The sequence below is a fragment of the Crotalus tigris genome, unplaced genomic scaffold (assembly GCF_016545835.1).
Source record: "Crotalus tigris isolate CLP2741 ecotype Arizona unplaced genomic scaffold, ASM1654583v1 scf7180000019553.37968852642:3898890, whole genome shotgun sequence".
In the NCBI taxonomy this organism is placed as follows: domain Eukaryota; kingdom Metazoa; phylum Chordata; class Lepidosauria; order Squamata; family Viperidae; genus Crotalus; species Crotalus tigris.
In genome coordinates, this window is record NW_024097591.1 from 2,117,445 (window position 1) to 2,129,323 (window position 11,879).

General features: G+C 46.6%; 2 protein-coding genes across 4 annotated transcripts; both read right to left on the reverse strand.

Moving 5' to 3' along the window:
* Positions 1-1,230: 1,230 nt before the first annotated feature.
* FLAD1 (flavin adenine dinucleotide synthetase 1) lies at positions 1,231-7,593 on the reverse strand. 3 transcript variants are annotated; one of them, XM_039363358.1, is made up of 8 exons: positions 7,467-7,593; positions 5,757-6,000; positions 4,485-5,247; positions 3,787-3,934; positions 2,869-2,967; positions 2,365-2,554; positions 1,954-2,027; positions 1,231-1,630 (listed from the first exon to the last, which is right to left on the reverse strand). In XM_039363358.1, exons 2-8 carry the CDS (start codon positions 5,859-5,861, stop codon positions 1,495-1,497), a joined length of 1,515 nt encoding a protein of 504 aa, XP_039219292.1. In that variant the 5' UTR covers positions 5,862-6,000; positions 7,467-7,593; the 3' UTR covers positions 1,231-1,494. The 3 variants fall into 3 exon arrangements, with proteins under 3 accessions (XP_039219292.1, XP_039219291.1, XP_039219293.1); XM_039363357.1 differs by lacking the exon at positions 7,467-7,593 and adding an exon at positions 6,886-6,961; XM_039363359.1 differs by lacking the exon at positions 7,467-7,593 and adding an exon at positions 6,886-6,916 and having other exon boundaries at positions 5,757-5,959.
* An 844-nt stretch (positions 7,594-8,437) lies between these two features.
* CKS1B (CDC28 protein kinase regulatory subunit 1B) lies at positions 8,438-11,535 on the reverse strand. The gene is made up of 3 exons (XM_039363360.1): positions 11,327-11,535; positions 10,319-10,446; positions 8,438-9,564 (listed from the first exon to the last, which is right to left on the reverse strand). The coding sequence occupies exons 1-3, from the start codon at positions 11,383-11,385 to the stop codon at positions 9,512-9,514; spliced, it is 240 nt and encodes a 79-aa protein (XP_039219294.1). The 5' UTR covers positions 11,386-11,535; the 3' UTR covers positions 8,438-9,511.
* Positions 11,536-11,879: the final 344 nt, after the last annotated feature.

The following is an 11,879-nucleotide window of genomic DNA, read 5'->3' on the forward strand; positions in this document are numbered from 1 at the left end:
CCCTCCCAGCCAAATCAGCGCCCTCCTCCCTTCTCCCCCAATTGCCAAAGCCAGCATCTCAAAGGGAATTGCTCTTCCCCTCTGTGCGCAATGCGCCCCAGCTCTCCAAAGCGCACGGCGCGCCCGGAGTATTCAAGGAGCGTCACCCACCCAGCTTTGCTCTGAGAAAAGTGGCTCTTGGGGGGGGGGGGCGGCAGGAGGAGAGGGAAGATGGGAGGGACTCCCCAGCCTGGCTCGGTCCTTAGCAGCCCGAGGGGGGAGTGCTGGCCACTCGGTGACCCCTGGCGCCGGCCCCAGTCGGGCTGCGCTCGGCTGGAGGCGGACAGGATCTTTATCAAGAGAAGCAGGAAACTGCTTGCAGAAAAAAAGTGGGGGCCCAGGAGCCGCGACGCCGGAGTCAGGAATGGGGAAGCGGCTTTGCCTTGGGGGGGGGGAAACTGGGGAAGGAGGGGGGCGAATAAACAGCCCCCGCGGAGAAGCTCAAAGGAAGCCCGGCATCCTGTTTCCAACCGCCGCCAAGCCAGCCGTCTCCTGGGGCGCTAAGATTGCCTGCGCTGCCTGACCCAGGTAGACTGCTCTTGGACGGGGAGGCTCTGCTCCTATTCCTCCCGGCGGGTGGTGGGAAAGAAACCCCACCCCACTCCACCCCATCCCCAGGCTGGGCTGGGGAATTCTGGGAGTTGGAAGTCCAGCCATCTGAAAACTTGGCAAGGTTGATTGAGCAAAAAAGCTGCTCTCTGGGTGCAGCTCTCTGGCTCCGGCTACGAATTCAAATCATCCCTTCGGCCCTAGATATCAGCTGTAGGTTGAGTAACCACCGGGACGTAATTTGATTTTCAGACATCCATTTTTATGTTTGTTGCCGCTGGTGTGGTGTGTTTTTAAAACAACTCCCTGCTCTGCTGGTGTTTTATATTTTGATAAGTCTTTTTTAACCTGCTGTTTTTGTGAATTTTGATGCACTAGTTCCTGCCTAAGTAGGGGGTTGGACTAAATGACCTCCAAGGTTCCATTATTATTATTCCATTATTATTATTATTATTATTATTATTATTATTATTATTATTATTCAGATCTGCCTATCCTAGGTTCTTGGTAAGGACTTGATAGGTAGACAAAAATTTCTGGCTGACTGTGTGAGGAATAATAATAATAATAATAATAATCATCATCATCATCATCCCTTTGACTTTCTTCAATCACAGTAAAATGAGGACAGGGGAACATTGGTGAGAATTGGAAAAAAAAACAACCCTGTTTTTTATTCCAACACAAAAAATGGACAAGGTCAGAGAACCAATATATTTGCCGTGTAAGATCAGCCTGACCGATGCCAACAGGACTAGACAAATCCCAGGATGGCTGTGTCACCCATGAATTCCATTTTATGACACTAACAAGCCTGCTTTGAAACTCTAAGTTCCTTTTTGGGGGTGGGAGGTGGGAAGGGTCTCATTTAAACCAGCATTGTTGGCTTACAGGCGTGATCGAGCCTCAATGGCGGGAGAGGCGTTCTTCTTTTTCATCTTCCAACTCGTAAGCCGGCCGGTAGGACTCCCGGCCTTGTGGGTCTGTGTAACGCAATGCCTGGTTTTTTTGCGTGTTGGTCATGCTCCCCAGCGACGTGTAACTGCCGAGATGCGAAGCCAGCAAGACAACAAACACACAAACAAAAACAACAACACATTATCAATCCGGAGCTAATCAGCTTCGTGATAAACAGGCAGTCCTCGGCTTACGACCACAGAAGTTTTTGTTGCTAAGCGAAGCCGTCGCTAAGTGGGGTTTGCCCCATTTTACGACCTTTGCCACGGTTGTTAAGGGAAACGCTGCAGTTAAATAAGGGACACGGTTGTTAAATGAATCCAGCTTCCCCATTGGCTGGTCAGAAAGTTGCAAAAGGGGATCACGTGATATAAAAGATATAAAAATTTGGGACATTACTGCACCTACCCCTTGTCGTATAGAATGCAGTAGGGGATGTAAAGACTGCGAAGGAAACGCCATATATCGTGGTACGTCCAGTCCTGAGCAAGCAAGCGGGGAAAAAAAAAAAAGAGAATTAAGAGATATTTGACACACACGGAGACACCTATACAAAAGCCACACCCCAAGCGCGTTTTAGCAAGAAAAATTCACATTGGGGAGGGGGGTGAGGCTGCAACTGTCATAAATACAATTCAGTTGCCAAGCGATCATGTGACCGTGGGGACGGTCATAAGTGTGAAAAACAATCCTAAATTCCTTTTTTTCGATGCCGTTGCAACTTCAGGCACTAAAGGACCTGTTTCGTAAGTCGAGGACTCGCTGCAATAAATATTTGATTGGAAAAGCATCCCCAAACGAGGTCTGTGCGGGACCCACCAGCAGAGGGCTGACTCGCATAAACTGTGGCCATTCGGGGTCCGTCATACTGAAGGGCTTGAGGGAGCAGGAATAGGGGTCCGTCCGACGGGTGCCCATCAAAACGGCCTCCAGATCCGGCTGCTGACTCTTCAGGATCCCCAGGGCCTCCTTGATGTTCCCGTGAACCACGCAGATGCGCAGGTTGTACCTGCGGGAAAAATCACGGGGGAGATTCAAGCAAGTATTGGGAATTGGCTGGCCCTCTCCAGCCCGTGGATGGGTGGGTGGGACCGATGGACCATTTATTTGAACTGTTTCTGATTCTTGGACACTGCTTGGATGGTCCTGTCTGTCTGATTTTGTTTTCCAGAAGAGGTTTGCCATTGCCTCCTTCCCGGGGCTGAGAGAAAGTGGCCGGCATAAATTACTTTTGTACCAAATTTTTTTTTTACCCAGCTGGCTTCGGGAATGAAATTCAAGGTGCTATCAAGAGGTGCCTGAAAAGGAAGAATTGGTCCTTACCGCTGAGCCGTAGCTTGAATAAATTCTTCCAATTCCGGGAAGGGAAGAACGGTGCGGATATAAAGAGCTTGCAGCTGCTCCAGCTTCTCTGGAGATCGTCTATGGAGAAGCAAAAAAAATTTTATTTTTATTTTTTAAAAAAGGAAGAATTAGCAACAGCCTCTTTCGAGAGCCACTTTGCTTAAAAGATTGCAAAATGGGATTACAAGACCCCTGGGACCATCATAAATAGGAACCGGTTGCTGAGCCTCTGAATTTGGATCAACGTGACCCTTCGGATGCTGCAACGGTTGTTAAGTGTGAAGGATGGTCATTAAGTCACTTTTTTCAGTGCCTTTGCGACTTCAGTCACTGAACAAATGGTCATAAGTCAATCTGCTGGCTTTGGATTAACCTCCAGCAAGACTGAACTTTGCAGCTTTACAGGCAATAGAGGCCTGATGTCAACAATGAGGACTAGAAACGAGCGTCTTCTTTTTAAAGCGTACCGAAATGTAAAGGCTTTTTTTGTTTTGTTTTGTTTAATTACAACTATATTGGAGGCTGGTTTTGTATCACCGGTTGAGCTTGCCAAAGCAGTATAAAGAGCATAAAGCAATATAAAGAGGAGGGGGGGGGTCCATTTATTTTCCAGAAGGTAGGATAAGAAGCAACGGATGGAAACTAATCAACGAGAGAAGCAATCTGGAATTAAGGAGCAACTTCCTAACAGGGAGGACAATTAACCGGTGGAACAGCCTGCCACCAGAAGTTGTGGGTGCTTCATCACTGGAGGTTTTTAAGAAGAGACTGGACAACCATTTGTCTGAAATGGGATAGGGTCTCCTGCTTGAGCAGGGGGGTGGACTAGAAGACCTCCAAGGCCCCTTCCAGCTCTATTCTGATCCTGAAGTATCGAAAGCAGAGAAAATGACGCACTTCTGCACAGCAGCGTAGCAAAGGTGCAAAAGGGCGGTGCAATCCTTCCCTCCGTTAAACCCAGCGCAGATTTTGGAGAGACTGTAGTTATCCAAGCTTTCCTCGATGGTCCTGAGCGATGCTGCCACCTTCTGGCCGAGAGGAGAACCTGCAGGGGAGGAAGAAGGGGTATGGCAGTGGTTCTCAACTTTTTTAATGCCGCGACCCCCCAACCGGTCGTACGTGGAGGACTACTCAACCGGTCGTAAGTCGAGGACTACTCAACTGGTGCAGCACTGTTAGCAGAAGGGGACTTTTGGCGGGCTCAGCAGGGCAGAGACAGCCTGGACAATTCCTATTGGCTTTTGAAAGCCAATAGAATTAGACTCTATTCAAGAGAGTCTATTCTATTGCTTTCAAAAGCCAATAGAATAAAAGGGAGTAGCACAGCTAAGGAAAAGGGGGAAAAAAATGGCGGACTGCGTTGTTTGGCGACCCCCGTGAAATGGTCGTTCGACCCCAAATGGGGTCCCGACCCACAGGTTGAGAACCACTGGGGTACGGTAAGCAAAATCATTGTAACTGACCAGGCAAGACATCTCCTGGATAGCTGACCTACGCAAATAGACCTCAACCTATGACTCAAGATGCATCCATACGGAGGAGAGGGGTACCTACCGGATTCAAGATACATCCGTGCGGTGGATAGGGGTACCTACCGGACTCAGCCAATCCGTAGACATCCGCCGCAGCCCGGGAGACGGGATCGGCTATCAAGGGTACCACCACCCCTTGGGGCAACTTCTCCATCAGGAAAGCGTGCAGCTCGTCCAGATCGGCCTCCGAGTCCGAGTCCAAGATCAGCTTCACCCGGTGGTAGTTGCTGACCCAGTCGGGATACGAGCCCAGGTTGGTGCGAGGCCAGAATTTGGCGTTGGCTTCACTAAGCGCCGAAGCGATCCGAGTTTCTTCGACGTTCACGTAGATCTCCCGGGTGTGAAACTGGGTCTTCTCGTTTCGGAAAAGGTGTCCGAGACCATCCAAGGCCCGTTTCATCAACGAGGGGATGCCCGGGAAAATGTAGACGTTCTGGACGCTGATCAGCGGATACGGGAAGGTGCGCCCCGTCTTCTCGTTCACCCCGTAATTGAGGAGAGACGATTCGGGCACACAAGCCAGCTTCATGTTTGAGCTTTCCGGCTTGGTCTGCTTGCCAAAAAACTTCTTAACAAGTTCTACCATCTCTGGGTGGGGACGGACTTCTTCCCCGAAGGCTTTTGCTACCGCTTCAAAGGTGACGTCGTCGTGAGTGGGGCCGATTCCACCTGACGTCAAGACGTAAGTGAAGCTGTTGGCGAATGACTTAACCTCGGCGGCGATGGCCTCCACCTTGTCGGGCACCACCGAGATCCTGGCCACCTTCACCCCCAGTGAGCGGAGTTTACGACACATGAAAAAAGAATTGGTGTCTTGTGTGTATCCCTGAAAACGAGAAAAGAAAAAAGATTTTATTAGAAGGATGCTCTTCAGCCGAAGAAGAGCCCAGCTGTTAAATCCATTCTCCAGAATATTCTATTCTATTCTATTCTATTCTATTCTATTCTATTCTATTCTATTCTATTCTATTCTATTCTATTCCTATTCCTATTTCTATTCCTATTCCATTCCTATCCTATTCTCTTCTTATTCCATTCCATTCCTTTTCCTGTTCTATACCATCCCATCCCATATATTCTATTCTATTCTATTCTATTCTATTCTATTCTATTCTATTCTATTCTATTCTATTCTATTCTATTCTATTCTATTCCTATTCCTATTCCTATTCCTATTCCTATTCCTATTCCTGGAATGGAATGGAAAGGAATAGAATAGAATAGAATAGAATAGAATAGAATAGAATAGAATAGAATAGAAGCTGGAAGGGACCTTGGAGGTCTTCTAGTCCAGCCCCCTGCAAAGCGTACACCAATGTGTGAAGGCTCACATACCTTTAAAATCTCATCTCCGATGACAATGATGCCGGCAGTCACAGGGGCAGGTTGGGGGGTGCCCCCTCTGTTTCTCGAAGTTCCCCCATCTACCTGGGTTGCCATCGCTTGCAGAGGCCCCCGGGGCCCTCTGGCTTGCACAACGTTCCTGCAGAGGCAACGATCCCAGCGCAGGAACGGTCGGCCCTTGGAAGCTGCCAGTTCTAAATGTAGTTGGAGGGGGGGGGGTTTGAAGCTGCGTTACCTACAACACCCCCCCCCCCAAAATAATATGTCTGTTACAAACCTCTCAGTTGCAGGCTTTAATTATTTTTTAAGTCTTGCAGGATTATTATTTCCAATAAAGGAGAATATTTGTAGCTCAGGGTTGAAATGAGGGGTAAGTCACTGAGCTGGGTGGTTTTCTTGCAGATGTTTCATGACCCAACTAGGTTACATCATCAGTGCTAGAAGGGATGGGTGTTTGTTTGTTTTTTGCTGCAAATATCCTTTCTAGCAGTGATGTTACCTAGTTGGGTTATGAAACGTCTGCAGGAAAACAACCTAACTCAGAGAGCACCAAGGACCCTGCTGCTACTATATATTATTGTTATTGTTATTATTACTTTATAAAAACAAACTTTGGGAGATTGTTTTCTTGTGGCAGGAAGTTTCTACATTATGAGGATTATTTTTCTCGCTTGGGAAGCAGCAAAGTTATCTAACGGGTCGTAGATTCGGGCACTCTCTGCCCTGTAAAATTAAAATGGGATTATACTGATTGGCTTCCAGCCATTTAATTGATTGAATTAATCAATTTAAACCCAGCCTCCCATTGCACCCTTTCCAGACTAAATCTGCACTGAGTCATCAAGCAAGGATTGACCCATCCAGGGACTATTTCTCAAGACCAGGATTCACCCTATAATTAGTTTGCTGCGTTAAGCAACCCCCAAAGCGAGAAAGCCTTCACTTCCGCGGTTCTTTTGACACGCTGCACATGTTCGGCGGACGTGCTCCCGGGAAGGAGGCGCTCTGCCCATGCTCAGGAGCCCCTTTGTCAAAGCCTCCAGGGTGGGAGATACCATTTCAAGCAAGACCCAGGAAATTCCCACGCACCCCCCCCCCGTTGCTCGCCTTTTCGACTTACCCAAGCCTTGTTCGAGCAACTGCTGGTGAGCCCCGCCCGCCGCCCGCCTATTGGCTGCTGCTTCCTGGGAGCTCCGCCCGCCTCGCGTTCTATTGGCCTAACGGAAAAGGGGCGAGGAGTGGAAGAAGCGCGGATTGGCTACAAGGCGCGGGCGGCGTGGCGGAGAGCGACGCTCTAGGCGCCGGGAAACTACATTTCCCGTCATGCCCCCAAGGCACTTCCTTGTATACTGTTTGCAAGGCTGTTGCCCTTTGGATTATTTTTCTCTCCCCTTTTTTTGTTTAAATCATTGTGACATTTGGCCGAGGGACCCAAACCGCCCACTTCTTGAATTGTGTGCAATGTTGGAAATTGTTATTTCTGTTTTAACACTGAGTTTGCAGAGACAAATTTCTGGTGGGTCCAATCCAAGAGAGAGAGAAAAAAAAATCCTCTTCCCATCCATCTTTCTTTTTATGCTATTTTAAAATCCTAAATTTGCCAAGAAGGCTGGTCTTTTCCCCTGGGCTGCATACGTGAGACTATACCTAAACAATATTATTTACATTAAACAATGATCTATACAATATTATTATACATACACATTAGTGTGGTTCAATATCTACTTTGAGTCAATTTTCAACGAGGCACTGGAGAACATCGATGCTGGCATCAAAGTAAACGGTGTTTGGATCAACAACTTAAAATATGCTGACGATACAGTTCTGCTTGCCAAGAATCATGAAGACCTTCAGCTCCTCATCAGTCACAGAAACATCTGAAAAATACGGCTTGAACCTTAACACCTCAAAAACCAAGATCCTGGTCGTCAGCAAACAACCCGTTAATTTACCACCAATAAATTCAGAAGGAATACTAGAAAAAGTTGAAAGGATCACGCACCTCGGTTCTAATTTACATGAAAGCTGGGACATGACCACTGAAGTAAAGACTAAGATAGAAAAAGCCCGAACAGCATTCTTCAAAATGAAAAAGGTCTTCTGCAGTCACGACATAAGCCTAAGACTGAAAATCAGGCTTGTCAGATGCTATATTTTTCCTGTCCTGCTCTATGGAGTAGAGAGTTGGTCTCTGACAGAAGGCTACCTGAAGAGACTAGAAGCATTTGAAATATGGATTTACAGGCGGCTGTTACGTAGAAGCTGGGATGACAACATCAGAAATAAGGAGGTGATCAGCCGCCTGGGAAAGCCCAGAGAAATCAAAACAATTAAAAAACGAAAGTTAGAGTATTTCCGACATGTGATGCAACACCCAGAAAAATATGGCATACTCCATTTAATCCTCCAGGGAAAGACTGAAGGCAAACGAGGTCCAGGCAGAAGAACACCCTGGCTTCAAAATCTAAGGGACTGGTTCGGACAAAACTCAGCAGCACTTTTTCATGAGGCTGCTGATAAAAACAGGACCGCCAACATAATCGCCAATGTCCGATAATGGATATGGCACAAGAAGACACATTATTTAAACGACCCTGGATTTGAGGATTGGAAACGTGATTTACATTCACCCTACGGATCGCTTTCAAAAGCAAAAATAAACAGATCAAAACCTCATATAAACAATCTTTATTTGGATCAACTCGGGAAATCTCTTCTGGTTGGTCAAAGAAAACTCAACTATTAATCAGGATGTTTTTAGCCGTTCACACCCAGCTTTTTAAAACCATCCCTATCCCCAGGCAAGGTAATAAACACACAAGGCAATTAAACTGCAGTTAAAATAATATTTTAGGAAAATGGGTGCCAGCGTAAACACGAGCTAACAGAAACTTTGCAATTTTTTTTGAATGTTTCTTGAATAGTACATTAGGTTATGTACTGACTATAAATCGGGGTTACAACATGGAAGTAACTACACAAAGTTGCTGGATTTGTCCATTGAAGCAAAAGACTAAATATTGTCTATGTTTATTTATTGATTGATAGATATCAACTTAGTCAAAGTTTAAAGTCCAGAATGGACTTTAAACCTTTGTACCAGTGCGACTCAACTTGTTATTCGAACTCAGTGTAGTTACATCAACAGTTTTATTATTTTCTCATAATTTTCAGTTATCTTTGACAGGATTCCCCCTTTCCGCCATCTTATTCCAGTGTCGGAGTTACAAGCATGAGTTGTTTAAACAGCACAGAAAGCTGTGACTGATTTGGGTTAGACAAGGACAGAACTGATCCTAAACGTGGTGACCCTTTATTAATACAGGCCAAAGAACAAGCGTATCCGGAATAACATTTTAAAACCTTAAAGCAGAAGTTGAAAAATAAGGTTAAAAAGGGAACGCGCATTTTAAGAACAACACAGCAGAACGAAGTTTTGCAAGACCAGAGATTTAAAAAAACACACAACAATTTGGGCCCCCTTGGGCGAACCAAGTTTTCAGCCATTATAAAAAAAAGTATTAAAAATAGTCAAGCTATTGTAGTTTTTGAAGATTGCTTTGGCCAGGTAAAATACTGCAGGGAAAACCCGTTTTTTTCCTCGGCTGCAGTGTTGGTTATGTCGCGTGGCGTTTTCTGAACCGGCATCTTAAAATATTTCTTGGAATTTTAAAATGGAGATAAAAGAACCAGCTGTTCTCCCAAAAGGTGCTTCTATCGAAAACATAGAAGAGGACAGACGTGTGTCATTTTTCTATTTTCTTTGGCAGCGGTCTCCGGAAGAGCAAAATGTGTGGCTCTGAAGAAGGAAAACAAAAAATGGTTTTTTTTTTTTTTTTTGCATTTCTGTAATAAAATCCCTCTCATCAATTTTTACGCGGGGAAGATTCAGGAAATAACCAGATCCTGAATGACGGAGTGATCCAGAATGACGTCCTACTGGGCACAGACAAGCCTGGAATAATTTACTTATTTTTTATTTTTTTTGTACTGTATTTGTATTGTATTTATTTGTATTTGTGCTAGAACTCTCCGTCTCCTGGTGATTGGTCAAAAGTCACCCAATCGGCTTTCATGGCTAAGGCAGGACTAGAATTCACTGTGTCCTGCCGATTGGTCCAAAGTCACCCAGATGGCTTTTGTGCCTAAGGCAGGACTACAACTCCCCGTCTCCTGGTTGATTGGCCCAAAGTCACCCAGCTTCCTCTTACGCCTAAGGCGGGACTAGAACTCACCATCTCCTGGTGACTGGCCCAAAGTCACCCTGCTGGCTTTCATGCCTAAGATGGGACTATAACTCCCAGTCTCCTGGTTTCTAGGCTGGTGCTTTAACCACTCGACCAAACTGGCGCCTTAACAAATGATTCAAGTCATGCAATGGCCCTCTCTTTTCTGAAGGCCTTCAAAGCCAAGGATTTTTTTAACCTCAGGACAGGCTGATCCCTGATGCCTGAAACTGACCGCCAAAATTGACACTCGGAATTGACAACTTTGCACAGAGACCTCTATAGACCCAAACCCCAGATCGGTTTTTTCAGCGTCTGCTACCCTACCTGGTTCGTGGATCATGTAATGGACCCAGCCCTGGCTCTGCTGGACCCCCAGGTTCCGCCACTCCGACTCGGACATGAGGTGGGTCTTGGGGACCAGTTTGGCGATGTCCTTGGGCAGCATGACGTGCCTGCAAGAAGAGCCATGGGGGGCATGGGGGGGGGAAAGAGAAGGAACAAGAGGTCAGCAAACATCGGACCCCCAGCTACAAAGTCCCACTGGGGTCCAAGAGGGCGAAAGGAAAAGCCCGCAAACAGAGTGATGGGACTTGTAGTCGTCCCACCAAACCTGTCCAGCACTTCTTAACTGCTGCCTCTTTGGATTCTTGATCATCCCTCCCCAATCCCATACAATCTCAGTCTGACTTGCTGTCAGGGTTCTCACGCCTCCACTCCCATCAGCCTCGGCCAAAGGCTGGGAACCATGGGAGATGGAGTCCAAATCATTGCCAAATAGATGACGGCTGTTGTTTTTTTCTCTTTTTTTTTTTGAGAAGGGCAAGTTGAAGCAGGAAATGTGGTTTTTTTCCCTCCCCTCCATCAATAAAGCAATAAAGAGTCAGGATTTTTTTAAAAAAAGTCAGGATTAAAATTTGATAAACTATCTAATCAGGTTAAATTCGTTTAAATTTATCGACTGCCCAACTCTAGGAGATTTCCGGGAGGCGTACAAAATTAGGAATTTTTCCCCTTATTTTTTTCTGTCAAAAAGCCTAAAAATACAATATCTTCCTTTTTTTAACGCACTTTTTAAATATTTTGGTGGTTATTATTATTGCTTTTTTGGGGGGGGGGACTCTGCATTTCAATTGGTTGAATAAAAATAAAAAATTGAAACAAAAAGGCAAAAATATATATATTAAAAAATAACAATAATAAATCAGACTCCAGCTGCCTCCAGCCCGCCCCGACGTGCCCTAAGCCCCGCCCCCTCACGTGTCGTCGCCTCGGAAACCTCCAGGCCCCGCCTCCCCGCGCCTGCCCGTCAGGCCAGGCTCCGCCCCCTCTCACCGGTATTCGAACTCCTCGTCGTCGTATTTGTCCGAATAGTAGATCTGCTTGTGCGTCATGATCGGGAAGGCGATCTCGGGGCGGCCGGCAGCCTCTGGCTCGCTCCCTCAGGGCGCTGCTCGGCGTTTCCCGGCGGCGTCCGAATCCCCGCGCTCGCCGGCGCCTGTTTGAGGAGGACGGGAAGGGGGAGGAGCCCGCCGTCACTGCGCACGCGCCCCTCTCTCGTTTTTTTCCCTCGCTTAGTCCTCTGAACCGCTGCTTTTCAAAAGGCGCCGCCTTCGACGCTGATTGGACGGAAGGGATTGAGGGCGGGTGCTCCAACAGACGTGGCGGAACCTGACTGGCTGTGCTGGGAATAACCTCAGCCCTGCCAAACTTCGCCCTCCGTTCTGTGTATGTCAAACTATAAGTCCCATCATTCCCGTTCTCCAACCTCCCTTTCTCGTCAGGGGACTACATATCCCATTCTTCCAGTTAGCCTGATTATTTTATAGATAGTTGAACCTATAAAATTCATTTTTGCTTTTTAAATTCTCTATTCCTATCTATCTAT

Excerpts from the sequence above, each read along its gene's own strand:
- FLAD1 (XM_039363358.1), bottom strand. The coding sequence starts at position 5,861 with ATGGCAACCCAGGTAGATGGGGGAACTTCGAGAAACAGAGGGGGCACC. Across the intron at positions 5,248-5,756 it reads TCGGAGATGAGATTTTAAAG|GGATACACACAAGACACCAA; the intron begins GTATGTGAGCCT and ends TCTCGTTTTCAG. Across the intron at positions 2,968-3,786 it reads TGCTACGCTGCTGTGCAGAA|ACGATCTCCAGAGAAGCTGG; the intron begins GTGCGTCATTTT and ends GCTTCTCCATAG.
- CKS1B (XM_039363360.1), bottom strand. The coding sequence starts at position 11,385 with ATGACGCACAAGCAGATCTACTATTCGGACAAATACGACGACGAGGAG. Across the intron at positions 10,447-11,326 it reads GACGAGGAGTTCGAATACCG|GCACGTCATGCTGCCCAAGG; the intron begins GTGAGAGGGGGC and ends CTCTTCTTGCAG. Across the intron at positions 9,565-10,318 it reads TTACATGATCCACGAACCAG|AGCCACACATTTTGCTCTTC; the intron begins GTAGGGTAGCAG and ends TTCCTTCTTCAG.